This window comes from Canis lupus, chromosome 7 (genome assembly GCF_011100685.1).
Source record: "Canis lupus familiaris isolate Mischka breed German Shepherd chromosome 7, alternate assembly UU_Cfam_GSD_1.0, whole genome shotgun sequence".
NCBI classification, from domain to species: Eukaryota; Metazoa; Chordata; class Mammalia; order Carnivora; family Canidae; genus Canis; species Canis lupus.
The window spans coordinates 4,349,969-4,373,854 of NC_049228.1; the positions used below are offsets into that span (position 1 = coordinate 4,349,969).

General features: G+C 34.8%; 1 protein-coding gene across 15 annotated transcripts in view; it reads right to left on the reverse strand.

The window, feature by feature from the left end:
* The window catches only part of NEK7 (NIMA related kinase 7), a 158,453-nt gene that overhangs the window by 26,445 nt on the left and 108,122 nt on the right, over window positions 1-23,886 (reverse strand). For all 15 annotated transcript variants that reach the window (XM_038541971.1, XM_038541968.1, XM_038541958.1 and 12 more), the window contains 2 exons: window positions 13,559-13,667; window positions 12,569-12,676 (listed from right to left, as the gene is read on the reverse strand). In XM_038541971.1, coding sequence (XP_038397899.1) covers window positions 12,569-12,676; window positions 13,559-13,667 — 217 coding nt within the window. The remainder of the gene's footprint in view (window positions 1-12,568; window positions 12,677-13,558; window positions 13,668-23,886) is intronic.

The window sequence follows — 23,886 nt, forward strand, 5'->3', positions numbered from 1 at the left end:
ACTCAGCTGGACTTTCGATGCAAACAGTCCTAATGGGAAGGAAAGCCTTTTCTAAGGAGCTGCTGGAGGTCATTACAAAAAGTGACATGTACAGGGTTAAGGCTGATACCGTAAACTTAGGCGCTGGTGCTTCTCCATGTTATAAATAACAAACTTCCTTATGCTAAGTATGCAGATTTTCTTTAAGTATTTAAATTATGTCTAGATCTTGAATATACATTAAAATGTAAATCTAAGGATGCTACTCACCTTTTTGATTGACACATTTCCAAAAGAGTCATTATGTAGGAAGAGGAGAAAGTTTGTAGCCTGCACTACAATGATTAATTGGATAAATTCATAATTAACGGCTGAGCACAGCGTAAGAGGGCGTTTCCACTTGCTCCCTCTTAGAGGCTCCCCCAAGGGCGCCTCCGCTGGGGACCAGGGCTCTCCCGCGGACTCTGAGCAGAGGCTGAGCCCCATCACAGAAGCGGACTCGGCCTTCCTCTCTACCTAGCAGAGAGGTCGAGAAGTTGCAAGTGCTCAGGAAAATCTGAAATACCTTTAAATGCAGGGATAGGCCTTCTACATTCCCAACTTAAGGGATATATAATTATTTCCTAAAAGCTTTTTTTTTTAAAAAAAAAAAACAAAACCCACGACAGCTGTGTCTATTATTACTACTGCCTCAAGAATGCTGTGACTTCCTCTCACAGCTGTATAAGAAAAGGGAGCGTTGTAGAGTGATACGATTAGACGTTAAAACCAGCATGCAAAAAAAAATAAAAAATAAAAAAAAAAAAATAAATAAAACCAGCATGCAAATTACTAGGTGCTGAGGAGCACGGAGATGGCAGGTTGAGTAATTTCACTAATCTTTCGAGAATTTAGGGCTGTAGCTAAAACGGGACTGTATTTTACTATAGCAGATACTTATGCCATTTTAACCTCTTGATATGTGTGAAAGTAAGAACTGGATGATAACATCATAAAAGAAAAAAAAACAGAAAGGCTGATATTAGGGGAAAATTGCTAACAACTGAAAATGTTATCTCTGACCTTTCTTTAAAATATACTCAGACAATCACCCAAATATAAACCAATTTTAATTGCATTAACGGACTTATTCTAGCTATAGGAGAAAAGTTCTACACTGTATATACTCTGTTAACAATAAATGCATTCTAAAATTTATCCTGAACAAAATGAAGACTGCTTTCCAGAAGTTCTACCTAATGTTCAAGAGAATCAAAAAACCCTTCTAACATGCTATTATGGAATATATGACTAAATTAATTAATAACTTCTCCTCTACAGAACAAGCCATATGCAGAATTTTTTCAACATTTAGTAGTACAATTTCTGCAAAGGCTTGAATTGAGAAAATAACAGGAGTACTGAGGTATCTGTTTATATGGCTAGAGTGGGTTGCTGTTTTTTGTTTCATTTTGTTGGTTTTAAAAAAGGAAGACAGGGCAAAACCAGTCAAAGGTCAAGAAATCTGTTTCACATCTTACCTCACTAACTAGCCAGGGCCACTTAACTTCTGTTTTTGTTCACTTTCCTCCCTCTGAGATGCAGGGATGAGAAGGAGGAGATGATTTTTGAGATCATTTTGCTCTAAATTCTGTGGCACTCATAAAAACCCTACAAAAATCCGTATGGAAAGTGAAATGGAAAAAAGTAATATATTCCTTTTTTAAGCTATTCCACAGGACAGCTGAGTGAAGCGCTTTAAGTCAGAGAGTACAAAACAAGCAAATTCAGTTTAGAAATGTTGCTTCTTTCTTAGAATTAAAGCAAACAGCAGAAGAGAAAGCTTTGAACCTGCCTAGTTGGGAACATTAAAAGGACCTGGGTCATCTTACACCTCGGTTTGATTTTTAAAAGTATACAGAAAATATACAAAAATATACAACTTCAGGGAATAAGAATTTTCATTCTTCCCTTCATACCCTTAAATCAGCCCAGAAATTATGCTGGCAAACTTAACAGAGAGAGGCCAAATGTATTTAATTGTTAGGAGTATTATCTAAGGTTAAAGCAGAATGGCTGAGCGGAGGAGGAGGAGTATTTCTTCCGCAAAAGACCATTCTAAAATAAAATTTGTCATCTTTTAAGCACAACGGATGACATTTAAGAGCTTTAATAATGAGGAGGGTGAAAACTCCAGGAAATTGTATTGTTATTGTTACTCTGCTCTATGCACTGTGTTAGATGCAATCCATGCATTATCTGGCTGAACTTTTTTAACAGATGTTTAGCAGGTCCCTACTACAGGGCACACGTGGTTCCAGGTGTGGGGAGATAAGAAGCAAACAGATTAATTCCTGATCTTATGGAGGCTCATGCACTAGTGAGATGACTGTTATGAAGCAGCTTCAGAAGACTTACTATTGTTACCTTGTTTTAGGGAAGAGGCTTTGGGAGGTCAGATAATCTGCCCAAGATCACAAAATGGGTACAGTGTGGACTTGGGAATTCAAACCAGGTAGTTCTGTCCCTTGCATTTATATAGATGCTTATTCCATGAAAACTGACCACTGTGAAGTGAAATAGAACTAAGCAAGAACAGCAAAAAAAAAAAGTATTTTTCCAAATTAAGAAACAGAGAAATCTAAAAGTCAGTATTCAGTATGTATAATATGAAAAGCTAGAGTAAGGGTCTGGGTTCAATGGGCTACATGTGGAAATTGTGCGACTTTGCAGCTACTCTGGTTGTTTTAAATACATACTCGTTAACAGTGATGGAGAGGTTAAATGTGCACAGTTTAATATTAGATAATAGCTTCTTCCTGGAGCCATTAAGTCTAGAAAGGATTGAAAGTTAAAAATAAATCAGTGAAAGTCGCCTATAGTACAGACTGAACATATGCTGCCTGTACAGCCCCAAACCACCTTGGACTAAGAAGGGGAATAAGCCAAAGGAAGATCCACAGAGAGGTGCTAGGGAAAGGTGTGGGGAAAACCAGTAGGTGACCACAGGTGGCACTTGGCACCAAAAATGAAACTGTTTTAATGCCTGGTTCAAGAACACTAATTTCCCAAGTTGAAATCAGAAGCTATATCACACTTGGAAATAGTGTGGGGAACATGAATTGTACACTCAAGAGACTCCGGTGTGAAAATTCTGATATCTGGTTTGAGTGATAGCCATGCATTTACTCTTCTGGCAATATCACAAAATCTGAGAACCATTTGTCTCATTGTGGAAGGTAAAGAGGAGTTCAAACAATCCTGTAACAACTCCAACAACATAATTTCCCCCCAAGGGGTTTCAAATATTTTCTAGCACAAGGATCAGTATCAGAAAGTCCTAGCTAGCTTTTTCTTTTTAATCTATGCCATTTTCAGGATGTCCAACAAACACATGTAATAGCTAAATTCACACACGAACATACAAAGAGAAAATTCTTCAACTTTCTTCTTTAGGAGGACAGTATGAAAGCACATAAAATGGATATTGCAACATTATTAATCTAACTATTCTCATTTGTTTTTCTCTTTTCCAGTAGTCAGACAGGAGACACTTCATTGTGTATAACAGATGCACCTATGACGCAAATAGATTTGTTAAATAGCAGCCAACCACCCCCAATTACTTACAGACACCTTTGGAGTATATAATGGGTTTAGATTTTATAGCAGATTAGCTTTTCTAAGTAAGTTTTGTTAAAATTTACTTTTTATCTCCTCCTATATTCTAGTCCATCAAGGAGTAAGCCACTCAAAAAGCAGGACTGGAACTAAGGAGAAAAGTTCCTGGAAAACTAAACTTTTGTTAAAACACACGCGCACACACAAAACAAAACGGTGTCAATAAATGAACAAGAATGACAGAGAAAACTCATCTGCAAAATTCCTACCATGCCAAGTATGGTATATTTTTCCCTAAAAAGCAAATGTACATCACAATGCAATAAAACACTGGTAAAGGTCTATAATAAAAATGTGAAATTTTAATGTCAAAATCTCTGTCCAAAAAACAAAATGCTTAGTTTAAGGCAAACTTTCATTAAACCTCTGATCTTAAACAACCTCACCTTATCGAGTCTTTAAGGGAAGATACAACAGACTCTCCAGAAAGTCTATGGAAATAGTGTGGTAAGCAGAATTCTGGCCCCCATAATCTTTGTCCTCTGGTGTCATACCCTTACGCATTATGTTACCTGGCAAAAGAAACTTTGCAGACATAACATTATAGATTTTAAAATAGAGAGATTAGGGCAGCCCGGGTGGCTCAGCGGTCTGGAGTCGCCTTCAGCCCAGGGCCTGATCCTGGAGACCCGGGATCAAGTCCCGCGTCGGGCTCCCTGCATGGAGCCTGCTTCTCCCTCGGCCTGTGTCTCTACCACTCTCTCTGTGTCTCTCTGTCTCTCATGAATAAATAAATAAAATCTTAAAAAAAAAATAGAGATTATCTGAGATTATCAATGAAAGATGAAGGGGAAGGAGCAGGAGAGATGTGAAGTGTGAGAGGAATTCTTCCCATCATTGTTGGCAGCAGAGATGGAGAAAGAGGATTTAAGCCATTAAATTTATGGTAATTTATTAGGGCAGTAACAAAACAAACAACAAATGTGTTAGTGATTCACACACTGCAGTGGAATGATTCAATTCAATGTGCTGAGAACCAAGAATTACATGAGGCAATGGGGGGACTAAAGAGAGAAGCCTATAGGATTTGAAAAATATTTGACCCCTAGGAGCTCACTGGATTATTTTGGGAGGGGATGAGTTGGGAGGCAGGGGAAAGCAGGGGAAGCAGGAGAAGCCAATACATCTACCTTAAGAAGACTAAAAGAATAAATTATGGTCTTTTGTAATGTAAATGAACTCTGGCTTGTTCACTAATTGATATGACTCTAATCTAGGTAACCACGATTACCTTAATGTTGAATTAGAGACATACAATGGAGACATACAACAAGAAACCATTCAGGTGCTACATGGCACTTGATCCATATTTGAAGCTTGATAAGGAATAGTTATTATATGTTTTTAAAATTCACCCAAATAAGGATCCTATCACAAGTACATCCAGCAGGGATTAACTACAGATTTACTGATCAAGAAAAAAGTCCCAAGGGATCAACACTCTGGTGAACGTCATGAATTATTCTGATTTTTTTTTAATTATTCTGATTTTAAAAATAATTTCTCTGAAAGAAAAATAATCCTAGTCCCAATCCTAATAATAACCTTGTTCGGGATTTCCTTTTAGAATGACAAAAATTCCCTAAGGCTATCTATGGCTACTTCTTCATTCACCACTACCACACATTCCCATTGAGAGAATTAATTATGCTTTAGTTGCAACAATAAATATATCACAAGAAGAGATATGGAGAGAAAGAATAGAAAACAACCAACAGAAAAAAAATAAACCAGGTAAGTTTTGCTTTAGCTCGTGGCCATGGACAATGCTCACATTTATTATTTCTGGTTTTCCTCTTCACACATGGAAGAGTTATGCTCCTCCACTCCCTTGAGATAGGTAAGGCCATGGGACTTGTTTTGGACAGTAAAACACGAAGGGGCATAATATGCGGTACAAAGAAGCAGAATGGGTTTACGAGCCAGTAAGAGATCATCCATGTTCTCTTACTCTCATGAGATCACAAAAACTTGCATTGAGATGAAGATGACCCAAGACTGAAGCTGCCTGAAATGCCAAGTCGCCGCATGGAGAGAGGGCAGCTCCCCTAGAGAGCCACGAGAGGCCCACAGTGAGGAGTCAGAACAGCTTTAGTGCCAAGCAGCTGAGACCTTGGTATTGTTCCTTACTGCAGCACAGTCTAACCCACACTTACTGATACACTCAAATTCATCCTTTGCTGTGTGGCCTATGCCCATCCATCATTTATTTAATCAGTATTTATTATCTATTATGTGCAATGCCATCTTCTAGTGTTTGGAACACATCAGGAAATCAAAAATACAAAGATTCCTTTCTTGGTGAAGGTTAAATTTTAGCTGGAGGAGAGAGACAAAAAATACAAAGCATAACAAATAAATTATACGGTGTATTGGAACAGAAGTCCTAATGAGAAAAGAAAAATTATACCAAGTAAGGCTCAGGAGGTTCTAGGGATGGTAGAGGCGAGTGGAGGTCAGGTCAGTATTACAGGATCTCAGTTTCCTACTTTATAACCGCCACGACATCTAGTTAGAGAACACTGAGGAACAGAGGAGAAAATGTACCTTAAAACTGCTTGTAAATTGGACAATGCTACACACATATTCATTCTTACTGCTGTTGCTATCTCGTAGCAGTAGAGGATTCCCCTAGGTCATTAGTATAGAAATAAGGATAGTATGATATGATTTTACTAAAAATCATATATTCGGAATACAAAAAAATTATTCTGTGTATTTTTAAATATTGAAAGGTAAAGATACTTGACCCCTTAGCAAGTTGCCTCTGGGTCAGAACATCTGCTGAAGAGACTTTAGAGTAAGTCAAGAAAGAAGTATAACAAAAGTGTATTTTGTCTTTTGTGACATGAAGAAAAGTACACCCTGACTGCCATGTTCCTACTTCACAGGTGTTGGTGCAATTATAGTTTTCAGTTTAGAAGAGCCACTTCCTTAGAAATATCAGCCTAAGTTGCCGGTAGACAGAATGGCTATGAAGAAAGAGCCCAGTATCCTAGAGGTCTATTTCCTGTTTACTTCTGAATCTTGGAGCATCAAGAGCAGGCAAGTCCAGGAGAGGGGGCAAACTCTGCTCTCATATGTGGGTTCCCTGGCAATATACAGAGCAGAATAAGGTATCTGCAGATGGAAATAAACACAACAGATAAGAAAACATTAATAGAGCAGGAGAATATGGCCCAAGGTGAAAAAATGAACTGTTGTGTTGGGACTATAAGCCAACAACAGTAGGAAGCCACAGACCCACTCATTCTCTTCTAGCCACAGTCCATTTCCCTCTCTGTGCCTTAGTTTCTCTGACTCAAGAATGGGAATAATCCACACCCACAACTCACATATCTCAGTAAGGATCTTAGGGAATGGAATGACTTGCAAGTGGTACAGAGCCACCATGCATGTGGGTGGTGGGTAGGCACTCCAGAAACACAGAGAACACTGTCAATGACTAATTCATGTTTGATCAACTGACCTAATAACCAAGCAGCAAGTTAGGAGAATGTCTAAAAGTAGGTAGAAAAATGAGAATCTGTCATTAAGTAAATGAACAGCATGAAAGCATTGTAGGGGCACCGGGGTGGCAGAGTCAGTTAAGCATCTGCCTTCGGCAAGGGCACGATCTCGGGGTCCTTGGATGGAGCCCACATTGGGTCTCTGCTCAGTGGGGAGCCTGCTTCCCCCACTCCCTCTGCCACACCAACCCCCACTTGTGCTTGCTCTCTCTCTCTCAAAATAAATAAATGAATGAATGAATGAATGAATGAATGAATGAATGAATAAATGAATAAATGAATAAATAAAATCTTTAAAAAGAGAGAGAAAGCATTGTAAACACAGACCACTGTTTTCCAATTGCAGGTCATTACCAACTAATGAGTTGTAAAATCAATTTAGTGTTTAGTGGGTTGCAACTAGCATTATTTTCAGGAAGATAAAATAGAACAGACAATATCGTTGTAATGTAAAACACCGTTACATGAAATTTTTGCTTCAATTACACACGGCTATGTTCCTATGGGGTCACAATGTTGCTGGGGTCACAGTCAAGAAATTTGAAAGTCACTTATCTAGACTGTCAAGAAGTTTGAGTCAAGGGAGAGAGATGTGTCTGCATTTAAATTTTAAGATACAGACATACATACAAGAGATTTTCTAACACCTGTAACATTTATAAGGTTGACACACACACAAAAAAAAAAAAAAAACCGGCAAGATTCACAGGGATATATATAATCCTGTAATTAGTCTCCCTAGCAACACCCTCTGTCCAAATCAATACAAAAGCACTAAATAAAAATCTGACTTAAGGTAAACTCATGAACGAAACAAAAGGAGGAGGGGAACAAACACAAAGGAATGGTCTAGAGCATAGATTACAGACAGTGACCAACTTTCTAGTCTACGGCTAATGAGTTCATGTGGTCTCTCTGCTCAGTTCTGGGGAGCACATGGGAGGTGTTCAGAGACAAAGGAGGGCAACCACTGGGCACAGAAGAACCTGAACACAGCAGACCACACTGGGCAGGATGACCCAGAAGACGATGGCAGACTCAGGGCTGCAGCCTTCGCAGCACATCCAACTACAACCTTGCAGAAACTTGCCGCCATGCGTGGAATAAGACGTGACCTTCTCCCATGCCGGCCGAGGCCCTTCCCTCACCCCGCTCCAGTATGCTCTCGACAGCCAGAGCTGATCCCACGTCTGCCCCCCATGCACACTGCTCTTCGGGTGGCCTGAGACATGTTCCCCAGGTCCTGTGTGGCCGCTGCTTCCGCATCTTGATCTCGGTTCACACATAGCCTCCTCACAGAGGCCTTGTCTGACCAGGCCCCTTCTAAAATAATTCTCCTCCTAGTCAAACTCTGTCACATGGCTGACAAAGCAGGAAAAACAACAACAACAACAACAACCCACAAAGACACAAGATGATTATCTGTTCACTCTCACCACAAGATAAGATCAATGAATACGACTGGTCATGTTTAGGCCTGTTCCTGGTCCCTGGAACAGCACGTGCACAGAAAAGGTATTAAAACTGTCTTGTAAAGGATTCAAATTCAGGTATTTTAACAGAATAATAAACAGTCCATGAATTTCTTCTCCTTCTCCCCTCTTCTTTTTCTACATCTTCGCCACCGCCACCGCCACCACAATGTTAACCTAAGCAACTTAACAGCACATAACAGTGAATGAAAACACTTTTACATTCACTGTATTATTATAGATAATTGTATTATTAGAGATTAGGGCACAACATAGATTATCCATATTTCTATTTTTATAAATAAATTTATAAACTGAAAAGTTAGAAAGTTAGTAAATGGTTTGATCAAAGTCCTGAAGAACAATGGACACGTAAATCCAGATGCACTCTGTTTTCTCCAAAACATCATGCTATTTCTCACACTCAGAACAGAGCAACAGGAAAAACGCGGCTAGCACGTAATGAGGTGGGGATGTGCAGTCAACAGTAAGAATGGGAAGCTATCGAGGACATCAAACTCTAGAGAGGACCCTGCCAGCCTGAGGACTCAGCATAATATTCTGTAGGCAACAGGGAATCATCAGGAACTTGGGGGCAAGTGACATAATTAGATAATCTCTTTTAGGAAGATAACTCTGCTGGGATTATATATAGTTGATTTTTTTTTTTTAATACTAGAAAGAAGGGAGAGTATTTTCCTAGTTTAAACATGAAGTCATGATGGATTAAAGACAAGTGAATAGAAAAAGGGAGATATTATGATTCAATGTATGTGGTGGGAGCAGGGAGGGAGTAAAAGAAAAACTGAAGGCCTCTGAGAAATTTTTTTTTTTCGATTCTGAGGATTTGAACATAGTCTGAACATCCAGCAACATCAGATTTAGTATTTGTAATTTTTTGTCCTATTCTCTATATTGACATACTTTTAATTAAGGAAGATGCTTCTGAAAACACTACAAATGTGAGCACCTGTACAACTTTATTTGCTACAGCATATGTGAGAGAACTGCAGATTTTATTGCAAGTTGATCTGTTATCATGAAATGAAATAATATAGTAAGTGCTGTAAAATGAATACAGAATTGAAAAATTCAAAGGCTTGCTAATCTTTTAAGGATTGTTAAAAATACAATAATTTTGCCGGTGTGGATTCCTATTAATTAATCAAAATAAGGAAAAACATTACCCTTTACTTCATTTCTGAATAATACTATATATTTTGGAAAAAAGAAAATATATAGCAAGATGTTTTAAAATCCTATTAATTTTTGCCTTTTTAAAAAAAAAATTTTTTTTGCCTTTTTAAATTAAATTCCTAAAAACATCTTCTTTACAAAGTTAAATGAAATTGGGTCCCAGGATCAACCTCATTTAAAGTAAACTATATGAACTACACAAAGATCTCACTTATTTGTAGTTTCATTAAAATTTAGATCTCTTCTTGGGATAAATCATGCCCTGAGGATATTATCCTCAGTAAAATCAGAAAACAAATCAACACAGAAATCTATAATTTTATCATATTTTCTATAAGTGAAATAAGTTTGTATAGGTGCCACAGTTGCTTTTTGTAACTAACTCAAATTTGCTCTTAAAAATAAAAATATATGACAATAACAAGTGAGGGTTATAATTTTTTAAAAGTAACAAGTCAACAAACATAGTCTGTGTCAGGATTTATACCCTTGTTATTAAATACATATTCTTTGTTAGCAGACAATTTTTTCTGATTCTTCTAAATAGGTTTTTTATTGGGTCCACCTAGCCATCGTAGGTTAGATTTCCATCATTCATTCTCGATGTTCACTATACTTTGCTTAGTGAATTTTAGTTTCAGACCATCAAAATCTTCATTTTGCAGAGATGAACAAGCAGCAATAAAAGAAATTTTCTTATTTTAAGAATACTTTTTTCTTAAAATAATATGGGAAAAAATCCTGGTGAAATTATTTTTCTACTGATTCATTCATCAAAGAAAGTGTCTCATTGATACTTCCTCACTGGCTGTACTACAGGTTGTGTTTTAGAATGTTTTGTAATTATGTTCATCCCCATTTATTTTATGTACACCCACATATATATTTACATATACACGTAACACTACATGACCCTAAGTAAATGGATTTAGAGAAAAACTGGTAATTAGGATTTCTTACGTGATCTGGACTAACAAACGTATCACCTAAACTTGAAGATGCACGTTTGTAAGCCCTGTTTAGGACTTTTGTATGAGACAGTGGCAGGCAAGCTAAAGAAATTCCCTTCCAAAACTGTTAAGATCTGAGTTTCATAAGCCGGATCCTCAGGGTCAGGTGACTATAGTACTTACACTCAGAGTGACAGTCTGCAAAGCAGCATTTTAAAAATATGTGTGTGTGTGTGTGTGTGTGTGTGTGTGTGTGAGAGAGAGAGAGCATGAGTATGTGCAGGTATGTAGGTGTGTGCACGCCCGTAAGGGTAACCAAGCATTTCTAAGTAAACAAATGACAGGATGCTGTTAAGACATTCAGGTGAGGAACATGTGAAAAGTGAAAATATGTTACTTTTACTAAGTGAGAAATGACACTGACATGGAATATCTATGTTTCCTTCTTACAAATGATATTATTTGCATTGTAAGAGCTGTAACTTTCAAATAAGACCTGTGAAAGCGCTACCCAAATTTATGCATTTCTTAGAGAATTTCATACCAAATTTTCTTACAGAGAAAAATGTGTGATGCTCCAAAAAAATAAAATCTAAAGTGAAAGGGAACAAGACAGTATTACTCAACATCAGTTGAAACCTTATTTTCTTAAAGTACTTGACAAAATTAAAACTCTGTGAAAAGGGTAAAGTATTATCTTTCTACCACTCTTTAATCCAGTATTTTTTCACTCAGCAAACAGTGATCGGGTGCCTACTTACATGCCAGATACTGTTCTAGATGTAAAAAAAAAAAAAATTAAATGACAGGTTCAAGGCCACATAGAGTCTTACTAACAAGGCTGGAAAAACTTTAAAAAGTCTAGTCAACTAATTCAGATGCTCATTTCGTTACTATGCTATTTAGTGTAATTCACTTATCAGGCCATTTTCAAGTTTTTAATTTCATATTTAAACACAATTTTATAAAAAAATTTAATAGTTTTCAATAAAGTTATGACATCAAAGATAGGGCACAAAGTCAACTTATTTTTATCTTAATTCTTATTTTATTCTCATTATTACCATTTTATCTAAGTTTTGTATTTACAAGAACGAAATGCAATTTGATCGGTTTTAAGAGAAGCTCTGTCACTCTGTTTAGGTCATTCGGACCAAAAATTATTTCCTCCTAGTAATTTCTACGGTTTCTAAAGTAGATCACTTTCTTTCCATCGTTAATATTATTTTGTAATAGCTACATTTAGTTTTATTTTAGATATGAAACACTGCTACATTATTAGTTCCAGAACGACTAAACTGCAGATATCTTCTATATAATCTAGGAGAGTATTTTCCTCACTAGTTATAGGCCGTCTTTAGGCTCTCCCCTCTACAGTAATCACAACTATATGTGTTATTTTCATAAAAAAAAAACACATTTACCAATTACTATCATATTTTTAAATAGTCAAGTGAGGTCTTCTTTCAGGATATAGTTTAATCATCATATTATCTGAATATTGTTAAATGGATAATGAAAAGAATGTTCCATGGCAACTGTTAAAACCAACTTTATTAGCATTTTTTTTTTTTTTTTACCAAATGTCTACCTGGGGTCAAATTAACAGAAGTATCTGACTGTCATGTGAATGGACACATTATGTCCAATAGGGACCTACTCAGGATCTAATGATTTTAAAAATAGTTGTATTTAGAATGTAAGAGCTGGCATATAATTAGTACATCCCTTATGTTGTTTTCCACCCCCCCACCCAACACACACGCATGCGGTAACTGAATGAGATTATACTGTCTCTTACCTAAAGAATGTGCAGCTGTGGTTTTGGAGCTGAAAAACCGACCAAGCCCAAGATCTCCAAGTTTGACTACTCCAGTGGCTGTAATGAACACATTAGCTGGTTTTATATCTGTGAATAGATAAAGGAATCAGGTGAAAGATGATGTCAGCTTAGGCATTTTCAAGGGATTAAAATACTTTTCATGGCAGAATTCAAAATCTATCTTAAAAATGAAAGCAAGTCAGTTTGAATTTTGATCCAATTGCTTTATTTTGAATAATTTTGATATATCCTAATTATTTCTGAGTGCTCAGTCCTTTGACAGAGAAATAATCATCAATGCAGCATGATGGAGATAGCTACTAATTTCCATTTAAGATGCATTTTCAAATAAACTTTTGTAAAATTCAAAGTACAAAATAAATTTATGCCTGCTTTATATCAATGTTAAATATCTTAATTTATTGATATGTTTACATAAAATAGAAAATCATAACTCTATTATGAACATAATTGTTTATTTAAGATGACCTTAGAAATCATAATTGCTTAAATAAACTGTATTGGAATTTTTCACACCCCAAAATCAGAGGATCAGTTCCTAAGTGATGTAATCTTCACATGCTCTGCCCAACTATTTGATCGACATTCAAGAATACATTAAAAGCTAATGTTAAAAATTTAAAACCAAGGTGACCATAATATACATTGCTCGTTTGAAGAAGAAATTTTCCTTATGCATATTCAACTGCTTTCCTGCGCTTTTTTATTTTTTAATTTACCAACATAATCAATAAGATGCTCAGAAGAGGCAAGCAGAATAACTAATTCTCACTTAAAACAAGTAGGGCTTTACTTAAAGGCTTTTCTTCCTAATAAATGATAATTTGGAAATAATTAGCAGAGAAAACATGAAACTATGTCATGATTGGAAGGTATTTATTTTTAAATTGCCTAATAACCTGCATCATTTAAAACAACATTAGAAATTATTTGAGATTTTTGGCCTACCTCTATGCATGACTCGTCGAGAATGCATATGTTCCAATGCACTGCAGAGTTGAACAAAGTACTTCCAAACGGTCCTTTCAGGAATTAGCCTCTTTTGTTTCTTAAAATGCTTTTTAAAAAATTAAAAATAAGAATTATAGGAATTAAAATCTCTTAAGACTATATTCTGACATGCAAAATGCCTTAAGTCAGAAAAACATCTACGTTTTTCTATCTTTTACCAACTAAAAAGCATATGATTTCCCACAGTGAGATGAATCCAAGAATCTTACCTGACACATTAGCTTAAATCTCTCACTATTATATCTAAAGTTAGCACAGGCCATATAAACGCTACATCTTTGTGATGTCCAATGTTTCAAAAAATTAACATCTATGTAAAGTAATTTCCTATCCTAAAAGGACAGTGTCAAATTTCATTTTAAGAAAACCCAGAATAAAATAGTCTGGAAACCTGAAGGTAATTATGTTCATTAAAAGACAATTCGTCTCCTGACAGAAGATTTCACTTATAGAATTCCTTTTAAATATTGAACCACCTTGGTGATTTGAAATATCAGTTAATTTATTAAAAATTAAATAAAGGAGATTTATGTAAAAAGTTTTCATGAATATTTCCATTGCACATTATAAGTCAAGCCTGCACTTTGGATGAAAATAAACTTCATGGAAGAAAAATATTATAGGAAGGTCCAGGCAAAAAGCTGAGCACCAACAAGCTGATTGGGAAAGAGTGGGCCGTCATCCCTAAGATGGCAATCACCTAAACAACTACAAAACCAGACACATACATTTATGCCCATTTTCCTATATTACATTTGCTAGAAGAATATACTTCATTCAAGAACAAAAGTGCTTAGTTTCCTGAAATTCATAAATATTCATTACATAAAAATTATGTTTCTAAAACAAAAATGCAATTGGTTTCCTATTTAACAATATTTAAAAATGACCAACAGGAAATACTATGTTTAATCAAGTTTTTATGAAATTCTGTGATAATTTTAACTTTTTAAGTATACACAGAGTTGTTAACAGATATCAACATTTAAATGTGTACTGTAGTGCATTTTATCTGGGAACGTTTTTGGAAGTTCAACTGATTTGATTTGTTATTGAATATGGAGAAACCGTAACTGAGATAACTCCAAAACAAGTTTCTCTGTCAATTTTTTACCCCTGTGACCAGTTGAGGGCAGGCTGAAAGGAAAAACACCACAGGGAAATTTGCTGATAACCCTAGTTTATACTTAGTGAAAGATTATATCTACTATCTCATCTGTACTCAATATGCCAAAAGGATAAATCTTTAAGGGAAAGCTAGTAACTTTAGGTTAATGTTTATCATAGCATATACTATGGAAATGCACTTAGTTAAATTCAATGGCTATTAACACCAGTAGCAAAAAAGCAAATAACAATTAGATGACCAGGTAATTAAAAAGGAGATCAGGGTTGTTACTAAAATGCTGAAAACCTCCCATATCATGTTTCAATATTAAGTATTTTTAATTGCAGATTGTGTCAACATCACTTTTCATTCTAAGGGGGCCATGCTGCAAAATCAGTTCTATACACATAATTTTCTTTCAGATTTGGAATGAGTCCAAATAAAGCCTGTCTATGTGCTCTCCCTGATGCTGGATTAGCATATCAGAAGACTGTTTGATGTCAACAGGAAGATGGGGACCAGGTTTCTTTTCATTCAAAAATAAATATACTGCATCATATAAGCATCAAACCATGAAAGAAAAATTTTATGCTTTAATATAGATTCTGAAATCGTAATTATAATTAACTTGGCAACTTACTTTTATAGTCTCATTATTTAAAAAATAAACTATATATTTAGGAAAAGGCAGAATGAAAAAACTGCCCTCAAAATGCACATTAGGGAAGATGTTAACAGACCAAGACAGTCTGATCATTTTCATGTTTTTATATTCTTTGAGACTGTCTCTTTGAACAACAAATTAAAGATGAAGACGATAAATTGACATCAAATTATAATGCTACCTGGACAGAATGACCTGGCAAAAAAACATAAGTGTCCAAATTAGTAAAAGGTTTCTGAAGAATAATTTTATGCATCTGATTTGATCATAAAAGAAATGAGAGGCAGTTTCATTATGTCATTAGTATTTCACAATATATTTTATCTGTTTAACTCACATGCAATTCTCTACCACTTCTTAAGTGTAGGGTTGTTTTTTTTTTTTTTTTTTTAGAAAACCAATAATTATGAGAAAAGCCTGTCTGTTCTGATGGTGGCACTGTTGGCTATCTCTTAAACAGAGGATGAACAGAAAAAAAAAAAAGCAATGAAAATCTGAATTCTTTTTACTACTGGTAAAATTTATATTAATATCACTGGGCAGAACTTCCATAATGCTGGAGTATTAAAAAAAAGAATCTTTTCTTGAAACTTATTCTAATATACACATATCTGTTAATTCTTTAGTCAAATAACATTATTCAAAAATCCTACTTCTAAAAACGACACTCTATGTAACTAGCTCTAGATTAGAAAAAAAATCTAATGCCAACATATAGAAATTAAAAATGTACATATATTTGTCATGCGGTAAGTTTTTAATAAAGCAAGAAATAATGTAGCCAAAATTTTTAAAGGTTAGTATCAATAAACATTATGGGAAAAAGAAGATTATACAATATGGCTCTTTACTATATTTGCGTTATGAAACAGCACTTCAAGTTTTTTTAACCTGAAAATAAAATGTATAAAAGTTTATGAAGAGGCAGATATTGGCACTCAGGTATATTTGATCACTTGGAATTAATAATTAGTCTTCTCTTAAAAAACAGATTCGTCTTTTCACTATGCAAAGCTTCAAATACTGTTTATTTTAAAAACCTCTTTACTATTTCCATCAACATCATTCAGGTAAACACTGAGCATTATTCAAATTAAAGAAACATATATCAAAGAGCTAGTCAATGTACATATAAAACATCAGAATACATTATATTCTCAGTTACATGGAAAAAAATTACCAGCATTTCTCTTAGGTGAAATTCAGCACACCTGGTAAAATATATTTACACTGCCACTTAAGTGACATATATGCATGTATATTAATATGAAAGAGGACAGCTAAAGCAAGCTGCTTCCATTTGAGGATGCGGGAAAATAGTCACAACTTTTAAGAAAAAAAAATCATCTAACATTCTCCTCCAAGGTAAATACCCAAGATGCAATCCAATTAAATAGTGGACATTTAATATATATAGGGATCATTTTTTGGACTGAACTGGATCACGTGGCTCCTGTACTCTAGACCATCACTCTAAATGGAACATATACATTACTTATTTCTAAGTTTTACAATTCTAGCCTTTCTCCTCAAGAAATTTTGGGAAATTGCTTCAGTGATATGACCTATAATAAACTTATCCACAGAGAAAAAAACAGAAAATTGTATTCTTGTTTTATTAAAAAAAATTAATTTCCATGGTATCAAGAAAGTTAAGTCCATGGTTCAGTCTGTTATTCTTTTTTTTTTTTTTTCCCCCAGTCTGTTATTCTTTAAAGAAAGAAGTTTCAGGAAAAATATCTAGAACTGGCTGGCTTCATAAGTGTGCAACCTACACAATCATGCAGGTCACTGTACTTAGTTTAATGCTCTGTTGTTGCCATCTTGAAACTCTTAACAATTTGACAATGAAGGACCCACAATTATGTAGCTGGTCCTGGAAATAATATACACAGAATCTTTTAGAAATGTACTGCTGTAGTTAAAACAAAAACAAAAAGCAACAAATGTGATCCGGGTATGCAAGGCATTCCTGCAGAAGATCAGGAAAAAAGATAATGTGATAATGAGAAATAATGAAGTAATAAGAGAACTAGAATTACAAGCATCAGCTCCATCTCTTCCAAGTTATCTAACAAGAAGAAGGAAATAGTTTTATGTCAAATATAAGGATGTATTGCCTGCTTAGGAATGTTCTCAGATGTTTAATGTGCCCCTAACATAATCTATTATTATCTCACCTTTTATAAAGACCTAATTATGAGCCATGACATAACTGGTTATGCTACCTTGAGCAAGCCTCTTAACCTCAGCAGGCTTCAATTTCCTCTCTATACTGAACAGAGAGCTTGGAGATCAGTTTTTTGGTCCCCAGTGCCTCTAAAATATTATCTATGGTTTTATGACCTCGGGTACAAATACCACTTAAATAAATAAATGCCTGCTTGGCACATTTTCACATGTAAAAATAATGCTACTTTACTAGTATGTCCTATCCTTTAAGTCTCCAGTTAATAAAAACAAAGCAAACAATGATAATAGTAACAGTAATACCTTAGAGATTCCATTAGGTCCAGTTAATACTACAAATGATCTTCACATGAGTTGACAGGTAGTTAGAGAAACTTGCAATAGGTCAAACATTTACCATCAGAAGGCATGTTATGTTCCCAAACATATCTTTGTAATTATAATGCATTTTCATAAGACTACATTTTGCAGTGGTTATTTCAAAGAAATTCGATGCACAGCGACTGTGTGACGGAAAGGATAGGATGCTTCTGAGAGCAAAACTGAGAGTTCTAAGTGAGATATGTGTTATATATTAATCTTTCTGCAGAAACATCTTTCCTCTGTAGGTGTAAGGAGGTCTCAACAGACTAAACTGCACAAATACTTGCTCTACACAATTCTGAAAATTACATAAATATGTAAAATAGTTAAAAGTAGAATTTTGGTACCTAATACTAACTTGCAGCATGTGAATATTTTCACTCTTGGCATTCTGAATAAAATTCAGCAATCTGAAGTCACTCTATACGGTGTGAAGTGGAATGGGATTGGCAGCCATGAGACCACTGAAAACACTATCACTGGCATATGAGTTTATCTACTTTGATAAAATATTTCCCATGCAAGCTCCACTATCTTTTTCCTTTCATGTAATGTCAGAAAATCCACGAAGTATTCAGCTGTTTCTAGGTTATAATTTAATAGAACATCAATATAGCCTATTCATTCCCCCCTACTAAAATTGTATGGATTTTTAAGGAAGCTGAAATAGGTTTCATCCAAAGATAGGAAATGTGAAACAGGTAAAGATTTTTCTCTGAGCAATTAAGCCTTGGGAAAAACAACCTTCTATTTAGCAAACAAGAAAAATAAGCTCCTTAACGTCAAAATGTTTTTGCCCCAAAGAAGGTGCTTTCTGGACATTAGCATATTGATATTGAGAAAACTTAGGACATTTTTTAAAAAGTCAGTAAGAAATATATGAATACATCAGATTTACCACACAGAATAATCCCCGCATTGCTGTCACATGAATAGTTTTTAAGAGAAGCTTCCACTAACTAAAATTAATAAAGAAGACACTTGGAAATCTTTAAGATGTTTTCTTTGCTGCAACAGAGTACTAGAGATACAAAGAGTGAGACAAAAGAAGCAGAAAGTTAATCTTTAGTGACACAAGGTCACAAAGATAAACGGAAACATTTGCCTCTTTAATACATTCTTCTGGTTCTGTTTTACCAGACATTGGTAAGATAGTTAGAAAGATATTTCACTATTCTTAATGGACAAGGGAAATAGAGCAGAACAATAACAAGACAGTTAAAGTCTCTTGGTAGAAATCCATTTAGAAAAAAAAAACAAAAAGGACAGGAATCTGCTTCTCTTCTCCACTTAATTGTTTATTAAGTGGTACTACTGCATGTGATGTTACTTGATTTTTAAAAGGCAGCTTTAGATCAGTATTACCTTCAAATGTAAACAGCAAGACATTCTTTGAAAATTAACTTCAATTTTCCGGAGTAAATACAGTTCAAAAGTTATATATTGCCTTTTAGTTATGCTCACAGAATTATAAAATGGTAATTAGGATATATGATTTTTAACTTACTAAAACTCCTAAGTTCTATACTACTTTGCTATCAAACTACTCAAGTATCAAAGAAAACCCAGGTGATATTTTATCAACAACATTACTTTTATACAAATAATTACGTATGACACATATACACATATATACCATATATAGACATAAATCTATATGGTTGTTCATGCATGAGGAGGTAGCTATGTATATATACAAATGTATATAATATTCAATTCCGTATGGATTTTTTTCAGATAGTCCCACTGACTGTAACCATAAACCTCCAAATAAATCTAAGGTCATATATGATTTAATATAGACGATAATCTTACACAAAAGACTCCGAGAGAAACAGGCCACATTTGGAATCACTGGCAATTCTCATAGTTGTCTGGCTTGGACTATATGTTTTATGCCAGATGCTGAAATGGAAATGATAGGTGTCCTGGTAAACTATAAATCAGAGTTATCCAAGATAGATGATACTACTAGGAAGATTTTATTGCTTAAAGGATTCAAAGGTCAAAAGTATAAGAGACATTTCAAAGTGATTCTATTTCCAGCCCAGCCTCTAAATTTGGATAAGTACAAATAAAAACGTGTCTGAAATTGTAAAAAAAACAACTACACCAAGAAGGTGAACGAGATTTATACGTTCTAATATTTGGAGATAATAATTATCTCTAAAACATTGTTAATATTTTAGCTAATTTATCAAAGCTTGTGGTATGCAGAATTCTAAGACAAACTTCACCGTTCAAAACTCCCAAGTTCTGGTATATAATTCCCCTCCCCTTGTGTGTAAGTTGCATTGCAAATATGATGAATCATCATTCCTCTATCATGTGGTCTTATACTGCAGGAAGGATTCTGCTGATGTAATTAAGGCGCCAAACACAGCTGCTTTTGAGTTAAACAAAAATATTATCCTGGGTAGGCCTTGCCTAACCCAGTAAGCCTTCAAAAAAGTTAAAGATTCAAAGCCAGAGACACTCCACTGCTAGCCTCAAGGAAACAAACTGCCAGGCTATGGAGAGGGCCTTGTGGTCACAAACAAGAGACCTCAAGAAGGAAGGATGGCCCCCAGCTGATAACCACAAAGACAGTAGGGACTTTAGCCATGTAACTGCAAGGAACTGAATTCTTCTACCAACCAGCGAAATGGGAGGAAACCCTTATCCCCAGATGAAATTACAGCTCCAGCTGGCACCTTGATTTCCATCTTCAAAGACCTCAAGCAGAAAACCCACTAACTGGTATGTGAACTACTGACCCATAGAAACTGTGAGATAATAAATTTGTGTTGTTTTAAGTTGCTAACTTTGTGAATATTAGCAATAAAAGAATAATACAAAGTGACTTTCTAAACCAGTATAAATCAATATATAAAATTAACTTTACATGTGCATGCAGGAAAAGAATCTTAAGGCTTCTACCAAATTTAAAGGGAATGCCATACCAGTGGTAACAATGCAGAAAATACAAGTTGCATATCCAGGAAGACAGTATATATCTAAATATATTAAGAAAAGATATCCTACATCAGGAACAAGACAGAGATGCCCACTCTCACCACTCCTATTCAACATTGTAGAAGTCCTTGCCACAGCAATCAGACAAAAGAAAAAAATTAAAAATATCAGAACTGGAAAGGAAGAAGTAAAACTGTCTTTATTTGCAGATGACATGATTTTAAATATAGAGAAAATCTTAAAGATTCAGCCAAGAAACTGTTAGTTGTAATCAATGAATTCAGTAAACAAAATGCATTAAAATCAGTGAGGTGGGGATGACTGGGTGACAGGCACTGAGGGGGGCACTTGATGGGATGAGCACTGGGTGTTATTCTGTATGTTGGTAAATTGAACACCAATAAAAAAATAAATTTATTATTAAAAAAATCAGTAATGTTTCTATATACTAACAATAAGCTACCTGAAAACAAAATAAAATGATCCTATACCGTTTCTCTATGTCTCAAATAAACAAACAAATAAATAAATAAATCCTATACCATTAAAACCAATAAAATACTTAGGAGTAAATTTAACAAAGGAGTTTTCTACTCTAAAAATTGTAAGACACCGATGAAAGAAATCAAAGGTGGCACTAAAATAAATCGAAAAGTATCCTGTGTTCAGATGTGGAAGAATTTTAAATTGTTAAAATGTCAATACTACCAAAAGCCATATACAGAGTCAATGCAATCCCTATCAGGATTCTAATGGCATTTTTTTTCATAGAAGTAGGAAAAAACAATTCTTAAATTTAGAACCAAAAGAGACCCCAAATAGCCAAAGCCAAAGCAATCTGAAGAAAGAAAAAGTGGCAGGCATCACACTTCTTGATTTTATGCTATACTATAAAGCTATAATAATCAAAACAGTATGGTACTGTCATGAAAACAAATAGACCAACGAAACAGAATTGACAGCCCAGAAATAAACCCAAGCATGTACAGTCAACTAATATTTGACAAGACAGCTAAGAATACTTGATGGAGAAAAGATAGTCTCCTCAACAAATGGTGCTGAGAAAACTGGATATTCACCTGTAAAAGAATGAAACTAGACCTCTATCTTACAGCACTCACCAAAGTTATCTTGAAATGAATTAAAGAGTTCGTCTAATACCTGAAACCATGAAACTCCTAGAGGAAAACAGGAAAAAAGCTCACTGACATGGGTCTTGGCAGCAATTTTTCAGAAAGGACACCTAAACCATAAGTAGCAGCAACCACAAAATAAACAAGTGTCACCATATTAAACTACGAAGCTTCAAAGAAAGGATCAACAAAGCAAAAAGGCAAACTACAGAACGGGGAAAAGATGTGCAAACCATATATATAAAGAACTAATACATCTCAATAGCAAATAGTAATAATAATAATCATGTAATTAAAAAATAGACAAAGACCTAAATAGACATTTTCCAAAGAAGATATATGAATAGCCAACAGGTACATGAAATGATGCTCAAAAACACTAGTCATTAGAGAACTGCAAATCAAAATCACAATGAGAGACTGCCTCCTGCCTGTCAGAATGGCCATCATCAAAAAACAAAAGATAACAAATGCGGATATGGAACTCTTGTACAGTTTTGGTAGACTTGTAAATTGGCACAACCACTATGGAAAACAGTATGGAGGATCCCTAAAAAGTTAAAAATGGAACTAGCATATGATCCAGCAATTCCACTTCTAGGAATAGGTCTACAGGAATGAAAACACTAACTCAAAAAACGATATCTGGCATACCTATGTTCATAGCAGCATTATTTACAATACCCAAGACACGGAAACCACACAAATGACCACTGCCAATGAATGGAAAAAAAGAAGCTGTGACAGCTTCTTTTTTTTTTCAGATATATATATGAAAGAACATTATTCAACCATAAAAGAAAACAAGAAAAACTATTTGCAACAACAGGCATGAACCTTGAGTGCACTGCACTGAATAAGTTAGAGAAAGGAAAATGCTGTATGATTTCACTTAGATGTAGAATTTCACACACACACACACACACACACACACCAGATTTATGGCCTCCAGAGACAGAGGGTGGGCAGAGGAGGGATTAGATACTCATTTAAATCAGTAATCCGTATTTCTCTCAAAAAAATTTCCAAGTATAATGTTGATTGACTTCTTAGTGCATATGAAAATCTTTTGGCAGATAACAAATTTCTGAGTTACCCCTAAGAGATTTATTACATTGGGTTATACTGTATTTTATTCACATTTTAGCAAAATAGAGGTCTTTACAAATATAATGTTAAAGATATGTACATTTTTCTTCTGCCTCAAACTAAGAGGTAATTAGAAATATAAGAAATTATATGTTGGAAAATGGGCTATGAAAATTTGAAGCACATTTTAGCAATATTTCTATTGACAAGCTAAAAAAAGCCAAAGCTTTTATTTATCTCTTTCTGAGTTTAGTCTCTCATCTTTTCTACACTAAGCTCTCTCCATCACCAAATATGTTTCTTGATGTTCAAAGAGTGAAATAAGCAGTATTAAAAAGGCTTACCGCAAAATGGAGCATCTACTGGTCCAATTTAGGGTATGATAAAGAAAATACGTAGTATATAAATCACAACTTGATAAACTGAAATGTTTTTTAGGAGTCTGTTTTCCTTTAAAATTCTGATTACTGATGATATAGAAATATATGATGAAAAATTCTAGATTTCCTTTTATCCTAAAACTCATCTGGGAAGTATTTCATCTGACCACAGCCTCAGGTATTCCTTTGTCACTAATTAGAGAAATACTGAATATTTCAACTATAAATTGCTTAATTATATTTGTCAGCTTGCTCTAAACCAATTAATTATTTACTTGTAAAAAATCTTTGATGCAATGCTATCCAGAGGTTCATTTCTGGAATACAGACCAGGAGCTATATTTCCTCTCTACCCCAATTAAGCTGAAGACTTGAGACAGTGA